At 31.9% G+C, this 18,805-nt stretch overlaps 2 protein-coding genes and 1 long non-coding RNA gene across 3 annotated transcripts; all 3 read right to left on the reverse strand.

Moving 5' to 3' along the window:
• Positions 1–357: 357 nt before the first annotated feature.
• Positions 358–5,934, reverse strand: LOC114164743. The gene is made up of 5 exons (XR_003599592.1): positions 5,632–5,934; positions 5,478–5,543; positions 5,293–5,393; positions 5,139–5,204; positions 358–623 (listed from the first exon to the last, which is right to left on the reverse strand). It is a non-coding gene; the product is annotated as an uncharacterized LOC114164743 (long non-coding RNA).
• Positions 5,935–7,587: 1,653 nt separating this feature from the next.
• On the reverse strand, positions 7,588–8,789 carry LOC114164742 (chlorophyll a-b binding protein P4, chloroplastic). Its single transcript, XM_028049498.1, has 3 exons — positions 8,503–8,789; positions 7,990–8,405; positions 7,588–7,890 (listed from the first exon to the last, which is right to left on the reverse strand). Exons 1-3 carry the CDS (start codon positions 8,706–8,708, stop codon positions 7,754–7,756), a joined length of 759 nt encoding a protein of 252 aa, XP_027905299.1. The 5' UTR covers positions 8,709–8,789; the 3' UTR covers positions 7,588–7,753.
• A 5,241-nt stretch (positions 8,790–14,030) lies between these two features.
• On the reverse strand, positions 14,031–16,579 carry LOC114196090 (expansin-A15-like). The gene is made up of 3 exons (XM_028086613.1): positions 16,283–16,579; positions 15,870–16,182; positions 14,031–14,777 (listed from the first exon to the last, which is right to left on the reverse strand). Exons 1-3 carry the CDS (start codon positions 16,410–16,412, stop codon positions 14,471–14,473), a joined length of 750 nt encoding a protein of 249 aa, XP_027942414.1. The 5' UTR covers positions 16,413–16,579; the 3' UTR covers positions 14,031–14,470.
• Between the last annotated feature and the right edge of the window lie 2,226 nt (positions 16,580–18,805).

Below are 18,805 nucleotides of genomic sequence, written 5' to 3' on the forward strand. Positions count from 1 at the left end.
TATTTCCTAGTTTAAATGGATTGAATAAAAGCAAAGAAAGAACATGCTTAACCACAAATATTCATAGTCATTAATCAACTTTCAACAGTATTACCTATCATGATAGTTCATGGAACTCCCTTCCATAACCTTCCAAAGAACATTCTAGTCAGACAAATTGAGTTCCATCTTTTCAGTGAGTGAAATGACTAACACACGCAACAGATGATACAAATTACAATAGTGAATAATGAATAACCTTAAGCTCCAAGGATGGACAAAAAATAACCAATAAATTTAAGTATAAAAAATTTCCAGTTCTAACTACATAAAACAAAAATATGGGAGAGAAAAAATAGGTAAGGCGTGTTGGTCCTCCTGAAATATTCAAACACAATAAGCCTATAAAATTGTGTTGTGTGAAATCATAAGAACTAAGAACCCATGTGTAACATGTCCTTAAGGCGATGGACATCACAATTAAGAGAATGATTACATAATATGTTTTCAAAAGATTGTGTTGGAGAAAGAGTTAAGAAACTAGACACTACAAGATTTAGACTTCGACATAAAAAGTGAAAGAATTACCCATTTATGGAGATTCCAAAAACCATTTCTCCTATCCGTGATGAAAAACAGCTCCCCTGTTCAATTCAAAATAAAATAAACCACAATGCACAAATAGATCATAACAAATGTTCCCATTCAAATCAATGGGTAAACTCGGAATTAATAACATTCAATGACACAAATAAATAAATAGAACACAAATAAATAAATGAGTAGAACACTAGATCAATATTTCCAGATAATCTCTGCTGAATCTGTATATGTTAACCAAAGTTAAATAGAACACAAATAAATAAATAAAAATTTAATGACAATATATAACAGACATATAAGAGTAAGCCTACATATTAATCCAAAGGGCACAAACACAAATGCCATTTATGTTTACTGAAAGTGGTGGATTGCAGGAATTTTAGATGGTTACATAAATTGTTGATGTTTGGATCATTTAAAATAGGAAGAAATGAAATAAAACCAGTAAGAATCTATTCAATCACATTCCATCCAATTCTTCTATTTGCTTTTTCTCCAATTAGGCCAGTATGAAATGGAAATAACTAATTATTCACTAATATCCTTATCATTCCTTTGATCCTTTCCATTCCACACTACTCAGCTATATTCCATTCCACCAATCAAATAACATGCCATAACAATGATTTGGAAAATATGGCATTAGATAATGAAAATTTATGCTTGCAATACTGACCAAGAGAACGGATGGACCGCTTGTATAATCTCTAATCTTTGTAATTTGCAAAGAAGACAACATCCCCTGAAACAGTAAAAGCACCACCTCCATATTCCTGAGCCAATGTTCTCACTCCAAACTCCTTAGGTGTAATGTCCACAGCCTCACCTTCCAGATTTTCTGCCTCAACCACAAGAACTCCCCGTTTGAAAAACAGGAAATAACCAAAACAAATGGGTAAATTTGCAAACTCCAAGAGTTTAAAATGTCCACCTTTTCCCACTCCAAACTCCAAATGGTAAAATGCTTGGGTATTTTTGTGCTACTTTTCAATTAAAACTAGAGCTCTAAACGTAATTAGCGTGTAATAAGGTTTGCAAATTGCATCACTTCGATATAAAACTTTACTGGTAAAACATCACCAAAAACACCTAAAACTTTATCTTGTATCTCTGCTTATGTACTTGTTATTCTCGACAACTGTTGTGGCTTGGGCATTGGGAAGAAGTTGGGCACCAAAACTCCTAAAAGAATCATAATAATATCACATCATATTAACCTCAACAACTTGTTCTAAACAACCAAACGAAAAAGTGACTGTAAAAGATAGAAAGAGAGAAAGAGAAAGTGAGAGGGAACCTCTTGACTTCAACAACTCCTCTTACATTCGCCAAATTCCCAATATCACCCAACGCCTTGCGAATCTTTCCATCCGCTACATCGTTCTTCTTCTGATGTTTTCCTCCCCTTATTACTTCCTCACCTAGGAAATCACAACCAAACGACTTGCGAACCACCACACACGATCCCCTCTCATCTCCTAGCTGATTTGAAACGGCTCTGTAATGAAACCGCAACTAAGGATAACACATTCACTGATTGAACTACCTGGCACTCGAAGCTTCGATCCCTCACCATTACATTGCACGAACCACCTCCTCGGGATGGTGTGGTAGTCCGATGCGGAGCCACCATACATGACAGGCAACACTCTAATGGGTATTCCTAGGGTTCTTCACCCCAAACAACAACCTTTGCCTCTTGATTATGCAGTGCAACTTCATCATCTCCATTGAATTCAGTGCGGTCACGGCTGGATTTCGATCCCATTCTACCTGACAACTACAGCTCGCAATGCTCATTGTTGTTGTCCGATTCATAATCAAAGGACGATGGAATGTTCAGCTATTGTCATTTTTCATCGAGATGAATGGTACGGTATAGAGAATGGTGAAGGAAAGGAAGAGGAAAATTTGATTCCAAAAGAATATAACGAGAAACATTAAAAGTGTGGAAGGATTTTATTTAACTACTTAATAAAAGTTTTAAAACAATTATGATGGTTAATTAAAACTATCAGAAATCAAAATATTTCTGACGGTTTTATTTAACCGCTAGAAAATAATTATTACTAAAAAATAATTTTTTTAGTGTTTGTTAGTTTTCGAAAAAATCCTATCTTATTTTATTATATATTTTAATTAATTTATTAATATTTATATTTATCATTTATATTTTAATATATAATTATATTTAAATTAAAAATAATTTTAAAATATTTAAGCTAAAAATAATATTTAAATATTTAAACTAATATATATATATATATATATATATATACTAAAATTAAAAATAAATTTAGTATGATTTTAATTGAGAAGGATTAACTATAAATATTTGCAAGTAAATCTGTAGCTATTTTACTATGAAGTAGTTACAATTTTATTTCTTTGCTATTTCATCACAAATTAGTAATAAATTAGCTACAAATATATGTTCTAGTTAATTTGTAGCTATTTTGCTACAAAGAAGTTACACATTATTTCCTTCACTATTTCCTTGCAAATTAGAGAGGGATTAGTTACAAATATATATTATGATAAATCTATAGCTATTTTGCTACAGACATGCTACAATTTTATTCTTTCCCTATTTCTTCGCAAATTAGAGAGGGATTAGCTACAAATATTTTCCCTCGCTAATTTCTCTAGCAAAATTGATTTTTTCTTGTAGTGAAAAATACCTTAGAGATCTATTTTTTTTCAAATATCAACATATATACTCAATGGTCGAGAAATAACAAAAATTGTTTTAGCGAAACAAAAGAGTTGTTTAAATGAAACAAAAAGTATTAATAATAAGTAAAGATTTTTTTATATTACCTTGTAAAAGAAAGGTTTATGCTATTAAACACTTAAATTGAGAGTATTAAACATTCTCACGTGAAAGGAAAATATACAATAAATAAAAATATTAAAAAATAATATAAATATTCAAATGTGAGACATAAAATTTTTAATTACATACATCATTTTAACATAATTACATAAAGATTTATGATAAGATGAAAAATATATTGTATACGAATGAGTTTCATACAAACCAAATAATTAGAAGAAATAAAAAATAGAAAGTATATATATATATATATATATATATATATAGGGTTACTTAATTAATTGTGAAGATTTTAATAATTTAAACGGGAATGGAGATATGGCGGGGACATGTATCATGGCTGGGATATGTACATCCCCATACCCAATTGAAAAAGTCGGGGATTCTCCATACCCATACCCAGTCAATGCGGGGATTTCCCATCAAAACGGGAATGAGTTCGGACAATATCCACTAGGGTGGATTTATTTGTCATCTCTAATCCCCACAAATGAATGAAAAAACGAATATTTCCTACAAGCATAAAATGAACATTTATAAGTTTGACATGTACTATATTAGTATAAGCAACTTGAGTCAAAGACAAAGATAAGTACACATGTCATGCTACTTTTTAGCCTCGTGTTTGGTCTAATTGCACTTAGGGTGTGTTCATTTAAAGAGATGAATTTGAAGGAGAGTGTGAAGATGAATTTGAATGAATATGAGTAAATGAATTTGTGTGTTCTTTTTAATGGATTCACTGCTAAAAAATCACACATTTCCTACCAATTTCCTTCTAAAAAATTTTCTTAGGAAACACTTACAAATTTTGCTATGAATAATGGTTTGCAAGAATTTGCTACCAATATTTTTGTAAACTATTTTGCACAAAAACATTTTTAGTTCAAAAATTTGAAGGAAAAATACTTACAAATTTTATAATTTGAACAATAATAAACTACATATATTAAAACAATGCAATGGTAGATTATAAAGAACTTTTACATGCATGCTTGTTTTTTCACTATCAACTTCGAAAATAACATAACTCTTCTCCTTTAGTGAACGAAAGACACACAAATTTTTCAACCACGACCTATCTTCACAAATGTTGTTGTTATCACTAAATTACGTTGGACTTCGCCTAGTGGTCCATGGCGCACAATAGTTGAAAGTCCACTGTTGCAAAAATACCTCATTAAGTCCTTTTTATTGCATATCTTGCACTTACACGAGTTATTAAATAACAAAGATTATGGTTAAATAAATAAATATAAAAAAATTATTTTTAATAAAAGTTATAGATTCACAAATATAAATGCACTCAAATATAAATGCTCATTATGAATGTTCCAACAATCACAAATGTACAACCAGCATGATGATTCACATTGATTGCATATCCTTAGCAAATAAAGAGAATTCTTGCACTTATGCACAATTTATTAAAATTGATTGCGTAATAAATGATTAAATTAAATAATTTTTTTCAAATTAAACCTTTTGAATAGAAAAAATAGCTTTAGATCCAATCATTATATAACATTTTTCAAATGAAACATTTTAAACAAAAGTAATACATACATGTTGTAGAAGAGGTAAAACTTGTAGAGAATAAACTTTGTTGTCTTTTTCAAATAGTTGATTCATTGAAAATAAAACCTTCATTCAACATACCAAAAGAGAAATACATAAATACTTACTTTGATCTGGAAGACAAAAGAACAAAAGTTTCTACCTTTGTTATATTCTTCAAACACTTCATCCATCTAGAAACTTGTAGAACATTCATATGAAAGAAAACCTTCATTGATCACAAAAAAAAAGTCATACATAAGTACTAAAATCCGTTTGAAGAAGAAAAGATTCTAGAAAAGAAGAAAAGCTTCTACCTTGGTTGTATTCTTGAAATAGATCATCGATCTAGCAAAAACCTTCCTTCATGACAGAAAAAAAGCCAACCTTTGTTGTATTCTTTGAACAGTTGATTCATCTGAAATAAAACCTTCATTCAACAGACCAAGAAACAAATACAAAAATACTTTGATCTGGTAGACAGAAGAACAAAAGTTTCTACCTTTGTTTTATTCTTCAAACACTTCATCCATTTAGAAACTTGTACGTCATTCATATGAAAGAAAACCTTCATCGATCATAAAAACAAAGTAATACAAAAGTACTAAAATCTATTTGAAGAAGAAAAGATTCCAGCGAAGAAGAAAAGTTTATACCTTGGTTGTATTCTTGAAACAAATCATCGATCTAACACAAAACCTTCCTTCATGACTAAAAAAAGCCAACCTTTGTTGTATTCTTCAAACAAATCATCCATCTTCCAGAAAAGAAATTATATCTAGTAGAAGAAGAAAATATTTGACAAAAGTTGGAAGATAAAAAGCTTGTACCTTTATGGTGTTCTTCAAACCTTCATTCCTCTAAAAAGATTCCACCTTTGTATGAAAGAAGAAAAAATTGTACATTTGTTGTCTTCTTCGAGCAATTCATTCATATGAAAGAAAAAAATTCATTATTGTCATTTTCTAGACACAGATAAAATCCTCCAAAAGAAGAAAACATTAAATCATTAGAGAAAAAAATACATAAAAATGGTAGAAGCACAAAAGATCCAAGAGAAGAAAAAAAGCTTGTACCTTTGTTGTCTTCTTCAAACTTGTCATTCATCTCAAATAAAAGCTTCATTCATCACAGGAAAAAAGACATATAGAAGTACTTAATCTGGTAGAAGCAGAAAACATCTGAGAGAAGATGAAAAAATTATACCTTTGTTGTCTCAAACAGATCTACTAGAAAACCTTCCTTCATGAAAGAAATAAAAGAAAAATATACAAAAAGTATTCAAATCTTAGAGAAGAAGAAAAGATCCACTAAAGTAAAAAATTTCGTACCTTTATTGTGTTTTTCAGATATTTCATCCATTTCAACCAAAATAAAGTTAGAATCAGCGCAAAATTCAGTTAGATAAAAGCAAAATAGAAAGAAAATGATTTTTTTCATTGAGAAAGATAAAAATAACCGAAAGTTGAGTAAAAATCAAAACTTTACATACCATTGTCATTCTGCAACGAAAAAAATTAAATCTTGTTCACAATTTTGTTCTTCAGAGTCTTGCTTCTGACCCATCTTCTCCTCATTCCATTCATCTCCACAAAAATTGTACTTAGAAAGAAAGCAAAAAGAAGAAGATATTTGAATGTGTTAGTGAGAGAGAGAGATGAAGACTTGTAAAAAAGCAAAAATAAGAAAATATAAGAATGAGTGAGTGAGAAAGAGAGAAGTGAAGCTGAAGAGGTTGTGTTGGCCAGAGAATGGTATTCTGTGTGAGTGAGAAAGAGAGACAAAATAGGTTGGGGTTGGTAGAGAGTGAGAGGAACAGAGAACAAAGAAGATGAAATTGTGAGAGAATGATAGAATGGTAGGTTTAGGTCGAGAGATGGAAGAATATAGGTTTATGTGAGAGAATTTAAACTTTTTTTTATTTGTTTTTTGAAATTGCAAAATTCTGAGTGAATGACACGTATGTGTTTTATTGCTCGTAGAAAGAAAATTTTGAATGAAAATTGTTTAGAAATATTAGTTTATTCAAAAACTTTTCATTTGTTAGTTCTCAATTGTATATAGTATTAGATATACGAATATGAAAACATGAAGACACAAGAATATGATAGCCTTACACGAATGATCAATTGCCTCCATAAAAAGAAGAAATTAAGATGAAATTTGAGGTTAGTTCGAGTAAAGTGTTGATCAGTAAGATAGATAAGCCAAAACTTGATTTCCCAAAAATATATTTTGTAAGAATATATGGTCACCACGAATTGTTAATTTTAGAAATTAGTTTATGGAATACCTACCCCGTACAAAAATAGCATCTAGAATTAGTTGTAATTTTCATTTGTGTTGGGATTTAAATTTAGTTTTAGCCACCAGATAGATGTGTTAACAAACTACATCTATTCTACAAGACTTGTAGTGCTAGAGTTTGCCCACATAAAAATATTTCAGAAGTGTTAACAGACTTATAGATCATGCTATAGAGTTATGATATGCCATCTAGTGATCCAAGTTTAAATTAAAATTCTCTAAAATCTGGAATTCAATTTTACATAGTTGGGAAATACTGTATTCGAATTTCGATTTTCTTAAAAAATATGATGCTTAAATACTGATTAACCGACTTGAATCTAAACCACAATATATAAAACCATCTCAGTTCCTCTGTACATGAAAATAGAAGGATCATTACAATCATGCCCAAATCTGTCTCAAAATTCACCCATTTAGGATTACACGAGAGGGACACAGGCTTTTATCATCATGTCATTGGATACAAACTTAGTAGCCACGAATTGTGTTGATGATGGTGTTGTGCCATGGGTCAGAGAGGTGCTGCAAGAGGTTCTCAAACGGTCCTTTCCCTGTCACGTTGTGTTGAACTATGAATCCCAAGAACGCCAACATAGCCAATCTCCCTACACAGATTACAACCAAATTAACAAGGTCAGCTACACAACACAGTTCTACAGAAAGAACAAACAAATGAAGAGATTAAGAGAGAATAAAGCATTTACCATTTGCAAGTTCCTTCTCCTTGGCCTCCAAAGTTGGTGCAAAGTTCAAGGGGTTGAAGACACTTCCAGGGTATCCCAACTCGTGTGGGGGCAAGCTATATTGCTTGAAGATGGGGTCTTGGTTCACACTGCCAGGGTTCTTGATGTCTTGCCATCTTCTGATCTCCACATAATGGAACAGGATGAACTCAATCACAAAGAGGGTGGAGGATGATGCAAAGTACTCTGATTTCCCTGCATCATACCATTGAGGGGCATTGATGATTCCAATTTTCGTGAAAACCTCAGGAAGCAACATTCCTGCAACACCCAACATCGCCCAGCGCCCATTCACAAGCTCAGCTTGAACATACCACTTCAAGTTTTCTGGGTCCTCGGCAAGCCCCAGAGGGTCAAACCCGTTGTCACCGGGAAGACTATCAGTACCACAAAACACCGGTTAATCATTATGAATCCATTTTCATCGGAAAAAAGAACAACAGATACATAAAAATGTACATAATTTGTACTTACCTGCCATTAAGGTAAGCTGGGGAAGCCAAGCCTGGTAGCCACTCTCCTTTCTTGGCTTCAACCTTGAAAGACGCGGAAGGAGGACACCCCATTGGCCTCATACTCACTTCCCGGTTCAGTTTACCGGAAGACCCGGTCAGAAACCTAGATTTTGAGGCACATGGCCGGAAAATGGCGGCGGAGGCTTGGGTGGTGACGGTGGCCATGCTGATGACAGTGGCAGTGGCAGTGGAAAAGAGACGGGAGAATGTGGTGGTTTTGTTTTGTGCATGGCTTAGTCTTATTTCATAGGTATTACTTTCCTTTCGGAGTCATTCTTGTGGTTCGCATGTTCTATTGGCGTTCCGCCGTTGATTTGTACGATTTTTTAGATCGCACGGTTCAGGAGCGTTTCTGGCTTATCCCTTTATCAAGTGATATATCCACAAATCCATTTCTTCGTTGTTGTTGGCTAGGACAAGATTCTGTGGGGTCGATGACTGACACGTGGCATGATGGATGAGAAGGGTTGAAATATCACCTTCACCCAACCGTTGATAGACACCTGGCTCCGTGGCTTGCCATTAGGGTGGATTCTCGCTAAGATATATCCACCTCAATGGTTTACTTCGGTGGAGGAAGAATCCTATTCCTACCAACAAATTTCTAATACATGTTTTTAAATGATTTTGTTACTAATTAAAAGTTTCATTATCAAAGGAAATAATTAAAAACTATAAGTGTGGTAGGTTTCACGTTTGCTTTCAATGAATTTGTATTGTATTTCATAATATTCTAGAAAGCAAATCAAGATTAAAGAGGGAACAGTAAAAGCTTGATTATTTATTTGAACATTAAAAGAAAAGTTCAAAGTTCAAAAAGTTCATACACCCAAATGCAATATATCTGAATTTTCTTGTACAAGAGGTTTGGGAGTAACTTGGATAATACATTAAAAAGATATTAATAGAAAAGAAAACTTAAATTATAAGATTTAATTAAAAATATAATTTTTTTAATATTTAAAAAATAAAAAAAAAAGTAATAAGAAGAACTCTATAAAAAATATTTTAAATTTGTAAATGACTTAAAATTTAATTAAATCTATAGTCACTAACAATCGTTTGATCGGCCACCAGGTCGATCGCGCACCAACCTATAAGGCTCCATCAGTCGATCAGTCTCCTAACTGACTCGTGTAGCGCCTTATATATAACCATCGGTCAATCAGTTATAAACATTAATTATTCACTTGTTAAAATCAAGAACATAACCAGCTTAGTCAAGCGACCATCGGTCGAACGGCCAAACGATACCAGTTAATTGGGTTAATTAACGTTAAACAAGTCAGTAATCTTGATTAGAGGATCATTGGACCATGATTAAGGAACCCTAATCACAGGCCCACACCGGAAACTATAAATAGGGCCCAAAGGTAGGTTGGTGAGGATCTTAAATTCGCATTTATTACTGTAGTTAAACTTATACACCGATCGGTTCATCTACTGACTTAAGCATTAGAGCCTTTTAGACAGGTACCCCGATCGCCTGTTCGATCGATCGAGCGAGGAAGCAGATTTCTTGGAGAAGAAGTTATTGCGGTTGTGAGAAGAGGAGAGTTCAAGAAGAGGAGTAAGATCGAAGAGGTTCTTAGTAGGCTCTTGGTCCCTACACCCGAAACAAGAGGTATTGTTATGAGACCTATTACAATCCACAAATTTCTCCAATTAATGGACAACAAATGTGGCCTAGAACAAATACACTTAAAACTTAAAATTCTATTAATTACGTGCGTCATTATGCAAATTACCAATATCTTCTTTTTATTGCAGAAACTTATGCAATTTTTTTATGAAAGGTTGTGGGCAGTGGAGCATAATTTTGCCTTAGACATCTCCATAGAAATTAAAAGAAAAATTTTGTTGGTGGTGTTTTAATAAGAAATCTAATGATGACAACAATAAAGTCTATATATTATCAAGCATGGGAAGCAAATATGCAAGAGCTGAAAGGGGTAAATCTATAAGCGTATGAATGGTTAGTTTTTATTCCTAAAAAATTTGAGGTGTGACGTGTTAATGAACAACTTAATTGAGTCCTTCAATAATAGAATATTGATAACTAGGAATAAACCAATAATAACAATGATTGAGTGGATTAGGTGCTATATCATGAGTAGATTTGCAAACCTTTGATAGAAGTTATAAACATATTTTGGAAATGTTATGCCAAAACCAAGTAAAAGACTAGATAGAGATGTAGAAAAAAGTGGACATTGGATAATTGTTTGAACAAGAGAAGCTAAGTTTAAGGTTACTCAAGGTTTCACCATGAAAAAATTTGTAGTTGACCTTAATAGTCACACCTGTAGTTGTTACTTTTGGGATTTGGTGGAGATACCTTGTAGACATGTAATTGTTGCTACCAATTATTGGTTAGATCAACCTCAGTATTATGTAAAGATATTATAAGAGGTAGTGTTATGAGGCATGTTACAGTCCACAAATTTCTCTAATTAATGGACAAAAATGTGGCCTAAAATAAATACACTTGAAATTCTAGCTCCATCATATAAGGCCCTTCCAAGAAGGCCTAGAAATTTAAGATGAAGGGAAGCATACGAAAGTGTTAAGCCAGTTCACAATTTGTCATAAGTTGAGATAAGTTCACATAACAATGAACACGTATAGAGGGGCTTTTATTATAGCCATTAATCCAGCTAACAATCACCACGTTAAAATATGAAAATCTTCTTTATGGCCAAATTGTTTACATCTCTAAAAGTTACTTCAAGCATAACAACATTTGATAACAATAACAGACACACTTTGAATAAAATAGTTCATAACAATATCAACCAATACAACTTAGTTCCATTTAGATAAGGCCATATTTTATACCCCACCTTACAAAGTTTCATTCTTAATGCACATTATCCCTTAATATAGCTTTATAGCACAAATATCACACAAAATATTACTGTACATGCCCAAAACAAAATGAAAAAAAAAAACCATCTTAATATGTCCATCTTTCTCTCTAGAATTAATTTCCTCCCCAGCTTGGCAAGCTTTTTCAGCAACTCCTCTACTATTTTTTCGATCTCACATCCAATTTCTTCTTTTGTTGCTACCTTTTCTTCAAATTCAGCTCCTACTTCATCAACTCATTGAAAATAGTTACAAGGTCCTCCAAACTACAATAAAAATAGTACATAAATAACACAAACAAACCACACACACAATTGAAACATTTTGCATACATATTTCTCAATTTCAACATCTCCAAAACATTCTACCATTATTCGTCACGGTACTTGCTTTAAGAAGTAACTACTTTTCCCCACAACCATAAAGTTTACTTCCCATATATAAGGATGTAAAAGATGTTATTGAAAATTTAGATCCACTATTCCTTCACCTAGGTCCAACATATCGAACTAAACAACCATGGGATTTCATCTCACCTAAGAACATTGTAAAATGTTAAACCCTAAAACACAAAAATCCCCATTTCAAAATATTATTCACCTTTCAAATCCTCAATTCCTTTGTTTTGTTAGTGTAATTAACATAATCATAGTGTCACTTTTTGATGAAAAATCATTGATCCGTTTCAAGAAATTTAATGAAAAGGGCTAAATTGCATTGATTTTTCAAAAATCGGAACCAAAATGAGACTAAAGAGAATTAGAGGACCACTTTAACATTTTTAGACAAAAACAATGGCCAAAGGAATAATTAAACCTTAAAAGAAAGAGCATCAATAGTTTTAACATTGTTGGAAATTTTCTCTTACTTCTAACTTACACTTTCAAAAATTATTATTTTATTATCATATTTTGTTTATTTAGTATTATTATGTTAGTATAATATTTTATTATTAAAACTTTGTATGAAATGACATAAAAATAAAGTAGGTAGTGTCAAACTATCTTTTTCTTAAAAATAAATTGATGACTCCAACTATTGATTTAGATATCACATTAGTAAAACTCAACTATTTTAATTTGGTATTTTTGATTGTTCTTAAAAAAACAAAAACTCCGGTAAAAGTTAACAGAATTGGCAATGTGAATGAGATAGAAAAAAATACATTTATCTTGTGTTTGGATGAAGCATATTACCAATTCTAAAAAATTGAAATTCATTGCATTTGAAATTCTTGCAATTAAATTTCTTTCATTTTCTAAATAATATGTTTGGATAAAGTAATTGGAATACCTTACATTTCAATTTTTTGTTTGGATAAAATAATTGAATTTCTCTTATGAGATAAAATTTCATTTTAATAATATTCATTTTAATATATAAATTTTGAAAAAAATATAACAAATATAATTGTCAACTTAAAATATTTAAATTCGGTCAAATTTTGATTGAGCTGTCTTGACCAAATTTAATCAAATGTTGGTCGACGTAAACTCAGTCCTATTTGATCAAGTTTAGGTTGGAGCCAACTCGGTAACATTTGGCCAAATTTCAGTTGATGCTGACTTGACCAAATTTTTCCAAATTTCGGTCTAGGTCAACACGGCCAAATTTGGACGAATTTAAGACTATGTCATCTCAGCCCAACATGTTTGGGTCATCGCCCGCCCTAACCCGTCTAGGTCGTCGGGTCGACCAGTCCTGTCTGGGTCGTCAGGCCAGCCAGGACCGTTTGGGTCGTTGGGCCAGCCAAGCCTGTCTGGGTCGTTAGGCCGATTTGGCTCGTTTGCGTAGTCAGGCTGGTTGGGTTGTTAAGGTTGTCACTCTTTCTTGACTCGTCTGAGTTGTCGGACCGGCCTAACTCGTTTAGGTCGTTGGCCTAACATGACCTGTCTGGGTCATCAAGCTCTTCTGGTTCGTCAAGTCAGCACGACCCGTTAAGGTTGTCGGGCCGGTCGGACCCGTCTAGATCATTTGGATCGTCTGGACCAAATTGACACCTCTAATCTTGAACAATAAGGAATTTCACAAATTGTGGAATTTCAATTTCAAATTCTATTATTTTAGTGATTTGAAATACCTTCTTAGAATTCCTCAATTTCAATTTCCTTTTAATTTTTCCATCCAAACAAGTCATTTTAATTAAAAGAAATTCAAATTCTCCAAATAAATAAATTATTCTCTAACACACCATTAGTTCACACTTTCAAAGATAGGAAGGTAGTTGATGATTATTGAAATCCAAAAAGACCTATTCATTCTTATTCGTTATTTGGGAGAAAATATTAAGGGTTTGATCTTTATTCTATTTGTATCGTAGCTATTGTGTTGGTTCTCTGTTTTATATGGATGACTTCTTGTTAATGGGTATTGGGGTTACTAGATGTCCATGATCCATCATGGAGAATTCATAAAAAATAGCTCAATGCATACACCCATTACAAAAATTGGAAAATAAGGGTACATAAACCTTAAATAAAGAAATTGAGGAATAAACAATGTAATAACTACTTCCAGTGATTAATCCGAATCCACATCGGCACAACATTTAAACACTCAGAATTGAAAAATATAACTAAGCAAGGAAGAAAAAGGAAGTGGTTAAAAGTAACACTTAGAACTCAGGAGAAGCGTAATTGTATTCCTTACATGTCATACATGCATTAAACTACATGAAGTTTTGCTTCCTATAAGCAAAAATTGCTTTGTCTCTTTCTTATTCTATATTCTCTTTTGCTAAGCTAGCAAAACACCACGCTTTCCATTTTCAATTTGTGCACGACACAAACCACACACTAAACACCAAACAACTTTAAACATTCATCCCTGCCACCTAAACTCTGTCTTTTCAAATGCTAGACACAACATACACAATTCAAATTCCTAGGACCATCCTAAAACAAGTCCTTCATAACTCAACTCCTATATCATATTCCTTCCTTTTACTGTTATATACTTAGATACAGTATTGGAAAAAACTAAAGATGAACAGAATTAAACCTAAACCATTCTTGTAAGACATAATGTAGTATTAAATAATAAAATTTCATGGTATGTGTTTAAACGAATTGGTTGCCATTGAAAGTTTGGCCAAAGGACCAACTTGGCGGTGCAACATTGTAAGAGACAACGGTGCGTCCCTCGCTGGTGGTAACCTTAAAAGAGAGGCTTTGTCCATTGAGGTAACTGTTGCTTTGCCAGTTCTGACCCCAGTTTCTGGTCATAGGTTGCCAATTTGATCTTGAACCTTTGATGGAAACTCCATGAACATCACCAGCACCTCCCACGTTTGTGATTAGGACTAGGTTGAAGTATGAGTGGCCGTTGATGGTGAATCTGATGCCCCCTCTCTTTTGGCAAGGGACCCTAATAGTAAAAGTAAAAAAGAATCAATATTTTGGACAGAAAAGTGTGCAGTCACACCAGGTAAAAGGAATATATTCCTAGTCACAAATCACTAGAACATGAACGTGGTTAGTATACATAGTTTATTTATCAAAAACTCGAACAAAAGAATCTGACAAACTTGAAAATTCTCTTCAACTGTTCTTCTTTTTATGGGAAAAGCTGTTGTACTATGTAAAACCATATCAGCTTGTCAACTTTGTTGGATGAGAAACACTTAATGTCGAGCCTGGTGATAACAGAAACCAGAAAATTCTATTCTGTATATCTATATTACAAAATGCATGCTTATGTATCCAAAAATCCCTTAACAAGAAAGAGCACTTAGAATTATGAAATAAAAAAACGCTCACATGAAGAGTCTGCACTTCTGCTGACTTTATTTGTAACAGTGTGTAATTCGAACAGAAGGAAAGATTCTATGCTATGCTTCAGACATGGTCCAGAGCCTAGATGTATTTTGTTTCTATTAGGCCTTAGAATAGCTTTGAGCAAACAATTTTTTGTAATAAAATTCCAAAATACCCTGCAAACTTAAAACAAATTTAATTGTACTTCCATTTTTTTCTTAAATTCAAAAATAAATGCGATTTTATTATAGAATTTTAAATTAAAAAAAACACCTTTAAAACTTGAAACTGAGAAAATTTACTCTATTTTTTCTATATTTTATTTAAAATAATATTACAAAACTATAAACATTCCAAAAAATAAAAATAATCAAGTTTGTGCATTATTGTACATCATGTAACTTCCTAATCATTAGCCTGTTAGTTACATACACAGACATCCTCCACTTCTTACCTGTTATAAAATTTTAGAAATGAGTGAGGGCAGTTTAATATAAGCACAATGATATTTTAATATAAGAGTTTTATTTACATTCAGGTAACTTTATTCTTCATTTTTTTTCTTTAAAAAACACAAATGTATCATCATTAAAGTTTTTTTTTTAAGATTCTTAAATGATAGTTACATATTGTTAAAAAAAAAAAAACTTCATAAAACATTTTTTGATTGTAAATAATAAAACAAAACAAATGATGAGTATACCTTCTGTAAGCAACAGGAACTATTCCAGCTCTGTATTGAGCAATTTGTTGGAAGACAGGTTGAGAAAGGTCGAAATGGTGAAGGGGAGGGTTGCACCATCCTCCTGCAGTGTTTGGGAGGGCATTGTTTGGGGGACAGAAATTGGTTGCAGTGACCACAACCGACCGTGGAAGACACCACTTGTTATCATCAACACACCTAATCTCGAAACATGCGCCACAAATTAAACCATTGTTGAACAAAGCTGTGCTCAAAGCAGCACTGTTTGTTCCATAACCCTCGCTGTACAAGTTCCCATACCCGCATGCTCCACCTTCACCAACACCAACACCAACGTAAAATAAGTAAATTATGTTTTGTTTCTTTTCGTGACTATAGAATGAAACATAACATGAGTAAACAGTGTAACTCACCCATAGTGCCAGAGGCATCACCCCCTCCATAAAAGGTTGCATGAGCATTCATCCAACCATAGTCAGAAGCAGCAGAGAGAGGTGAAGCCAGAGAAAGAAATCCCAGCAAGAAAAGCCCCAAAAGCACCATTTTTTCTAGCCTCCCAAAATATCTGAAGGATTAATGGAGATGGAAGAAAGAGAGTGTGAATGATGAGGAAAATGAAAGGAGCATGGGTAAGATATAAATAGATGTTGCTGGGGAGCAAAGAGGGTTCTTTCTTGCTTTAACCAAGGTCATGCCAACAAACTGACACATTTGTGAGGTGTGTGTGGACCAAAACCGCCAAATGTGTACCTATTTCATTTTTGTATGCAGGGACAAGGCACTGTTCCTCACGCCACGCGGATTTTAAGTTCCTCTTTTATCACTGTTTTTGTATTTTGTCACCCAAAAACAGTTTTCTAAAACCAGACGCAACACTAAGGTTTAGTTCCCGTCTTTATACGATGAATTTGATTTTATATTACACTTACAGGAGTAAAATATAAGAAAGATATTTGTTACTTTTTAATTTTCAGGTTAGATGTTGTTCATTCTTACTAAATTCTTGTAGTGTATTTTCCACAAAGGATGTGATATACATGATTTGAACATATAAATGATTTTTATTGTAACTTAGCCTGGTCGATTTTTTTACTTCTGTGAGAGAACAATGATCACTTTTTCTGAAATATTCTGGAGTGAATGTGAAGTAGCCATTTGAACCTGAAATGGATAATGGAACAAAAGATTCTTCATTAACGGTATAAAGGTTTAAAGTTAAATTACCAGAACCCAGAAAACTGACAATTGTTTTTCTATTTGAAGCAAAGTTATTTTATTAGCCACAGCAACCGAAAGAGATCTTGAATTAGAATTTATTAATTAATATACATGAAAGCTGATGAAATATAAGTTATCTGCTACTGCGTTATGATTAAGTAATTACTATAACTGTCATACATGGATATTTTTGGTAGAGTTAGCTATCACAAGAGAACCTAGTAAACCAACAAAACTTATGCCTAATATTATATTAGGAGTTGCTAATATCATTTTCTAATAAAATTTAAAGTTTTATTTTGGTAATATTTCTTCTCTTCCTCCATTACTTTTAATCTTTGTTTTATTATAAGAAATATCATAAGTTTTCCGAATAAAAACACTTTTCAATCTTACATTTTTAGAAAAAAAGGATTGACCGTAAAAACAGAACTGCTAAAAGGTATGGGAAAAATTTTAATAATTTACATGTCAATGTTTTATTAATCAGAGAAACACGACACAAAACAAAGTGAAACGGTTTGATTTGGATCCAAGTTTTTATTTTATTTGGAGATAATAGTTGTAAAATTATCTAATGTGTAAATTAATTAAATATTAGAAGGTACCACACACGAATACAAAATAAAAACAGTCATCATAGTTGAAAGAGAAAAACAAATGACAAAGGAAGTATAATTAATATAAAAGAATAATTAAAATATCTTTAACTTTAGAAAGAAATAGATCACAATAAAAAGTAATAACTGAGTATACATAATATTTAAAATATATATATATATATAACTTGAACCTAAAATTTATTAGGTTACTAGAGCAAGACTTGAATTTGATTTGGAAGAGTGATAGTTGGTAAGGTTTTTCCTTGGGAGAAACTAAATTTTATTGGGGTTGTAAATTAACATTTAAAGCAACAATTAATAGCTTCCACCAAACATTGCTTCCTCCATAACTATATTCAAAGTTCAAAGGCAACTTAGGGTTCCACCCTTTTTGATTTCACATTTGTGTCAAAAGTTGAATTTCAATCACATTTAATTATTTATGACACGCAGAAAATCACAACAACCTCTAAGAACTCAATCAATGTTGTAACATGGTGGGTTCCTTGAGTTTGACAACTTACAAAGAATATATACGGGGTTTTTAATGTACATTATTTATCCATACGTTTTGTTTTTTTTTTTTTAATATCATATGAATGTACATTATTTACCCATATATTTGAGTTTTTTTTTTTCTCAATCTCATTTGATTCGTTCTAAAGGCAAAATCTAATTGAGGGTGATTTAGTTCTTGTAAAGAATATAGGATTAGTTTTATTTAAAAGTTTAATTCTCATTATTTCTATAATTGTGAAAACACATGTTTGACGTATTGAAATGTGTTATTTTTTAGATAAGAAAAAGTAATAAAATTATTGTTATTATTATAACTATAACTATGTAATTAAATATAAATGATTTTTATTTTTATTTAAATAAATTTTATTTATTTTGCTGATAATTTTTTAATTAAAAAAATAGTTAAGCTTGAAAAATAGTTAAATCGAAAAAAAAAACAGTTAAAATTTAAATAAATTGTCACTTAAAATAGTAAAATTAATAAAATAATTATTTTAATTTTAAAAAATTATTTAAAAGATAAAATTGGAAAACAAATGTGGACACTAAAAAGAATAATTTCTTTTATATATAGCTATGAATTATCTTATAAAA

The sequence above is a fragment of the Vigna unguiculata genome, chromosome 9 (genome assembly GCF_004118075.2).
Source record: "Vigna unguiculata cultivar IT97K-499-35 chromosome 9, ASM411807v1, whole genome shotgun sequence".
Classification (NCBI taxonomy): domain Eukaryota; kingdom Viridiplantae; phylum Streptophyta; class Magnoliopsida; order Fabales; family Fabaceae; genus Vigna; species Vigna unguiculata.

Coding starts and splice junctions, on each gene's coding strand:
- LOC114164742 (XM_028049498.1), bottom strand. CDS start 8,708: ATGGCCACCGTCACCACCCAAGCCTCCGCCGCCATTTTCCGGCCATGT. Junction 8,406..8,502: donor CCAGCTTACCTTAATGGCAG/GTAAGTACAAAT, acceptor TGGTACTGATAG/TCTTCCCGGTGACAACGGGT. Junction 7,891..7,989: donor GGAGAAGGAACTTGCAAATG/GTAAATGCTTTA, acceptor TAATCTGTGTAG/GGAGATTGGCTATGTTGGCG.
- LOC114196090 (XM_028086613.1), bottom strand. CDS start 16,412: ATGGTGCTTTTGGGGCTTTTCTTGCTGGGATTTCTTTCTCTGGCTTCA. Junction 16,183..16,282: donor TGATGCCTCTGGCACTATGG/GTGAGTTACACT, acceptor GTGTTGGTGAAG/GTGGAGCATGCGGGTATGGG. Junction 14,778..15,869: donor GTTCCTGTTGCTTACAGAAG/GTATACTCATCA, acceptor TTTTACTATTAG/GGTCCCTTGCCAAAAGAGAG.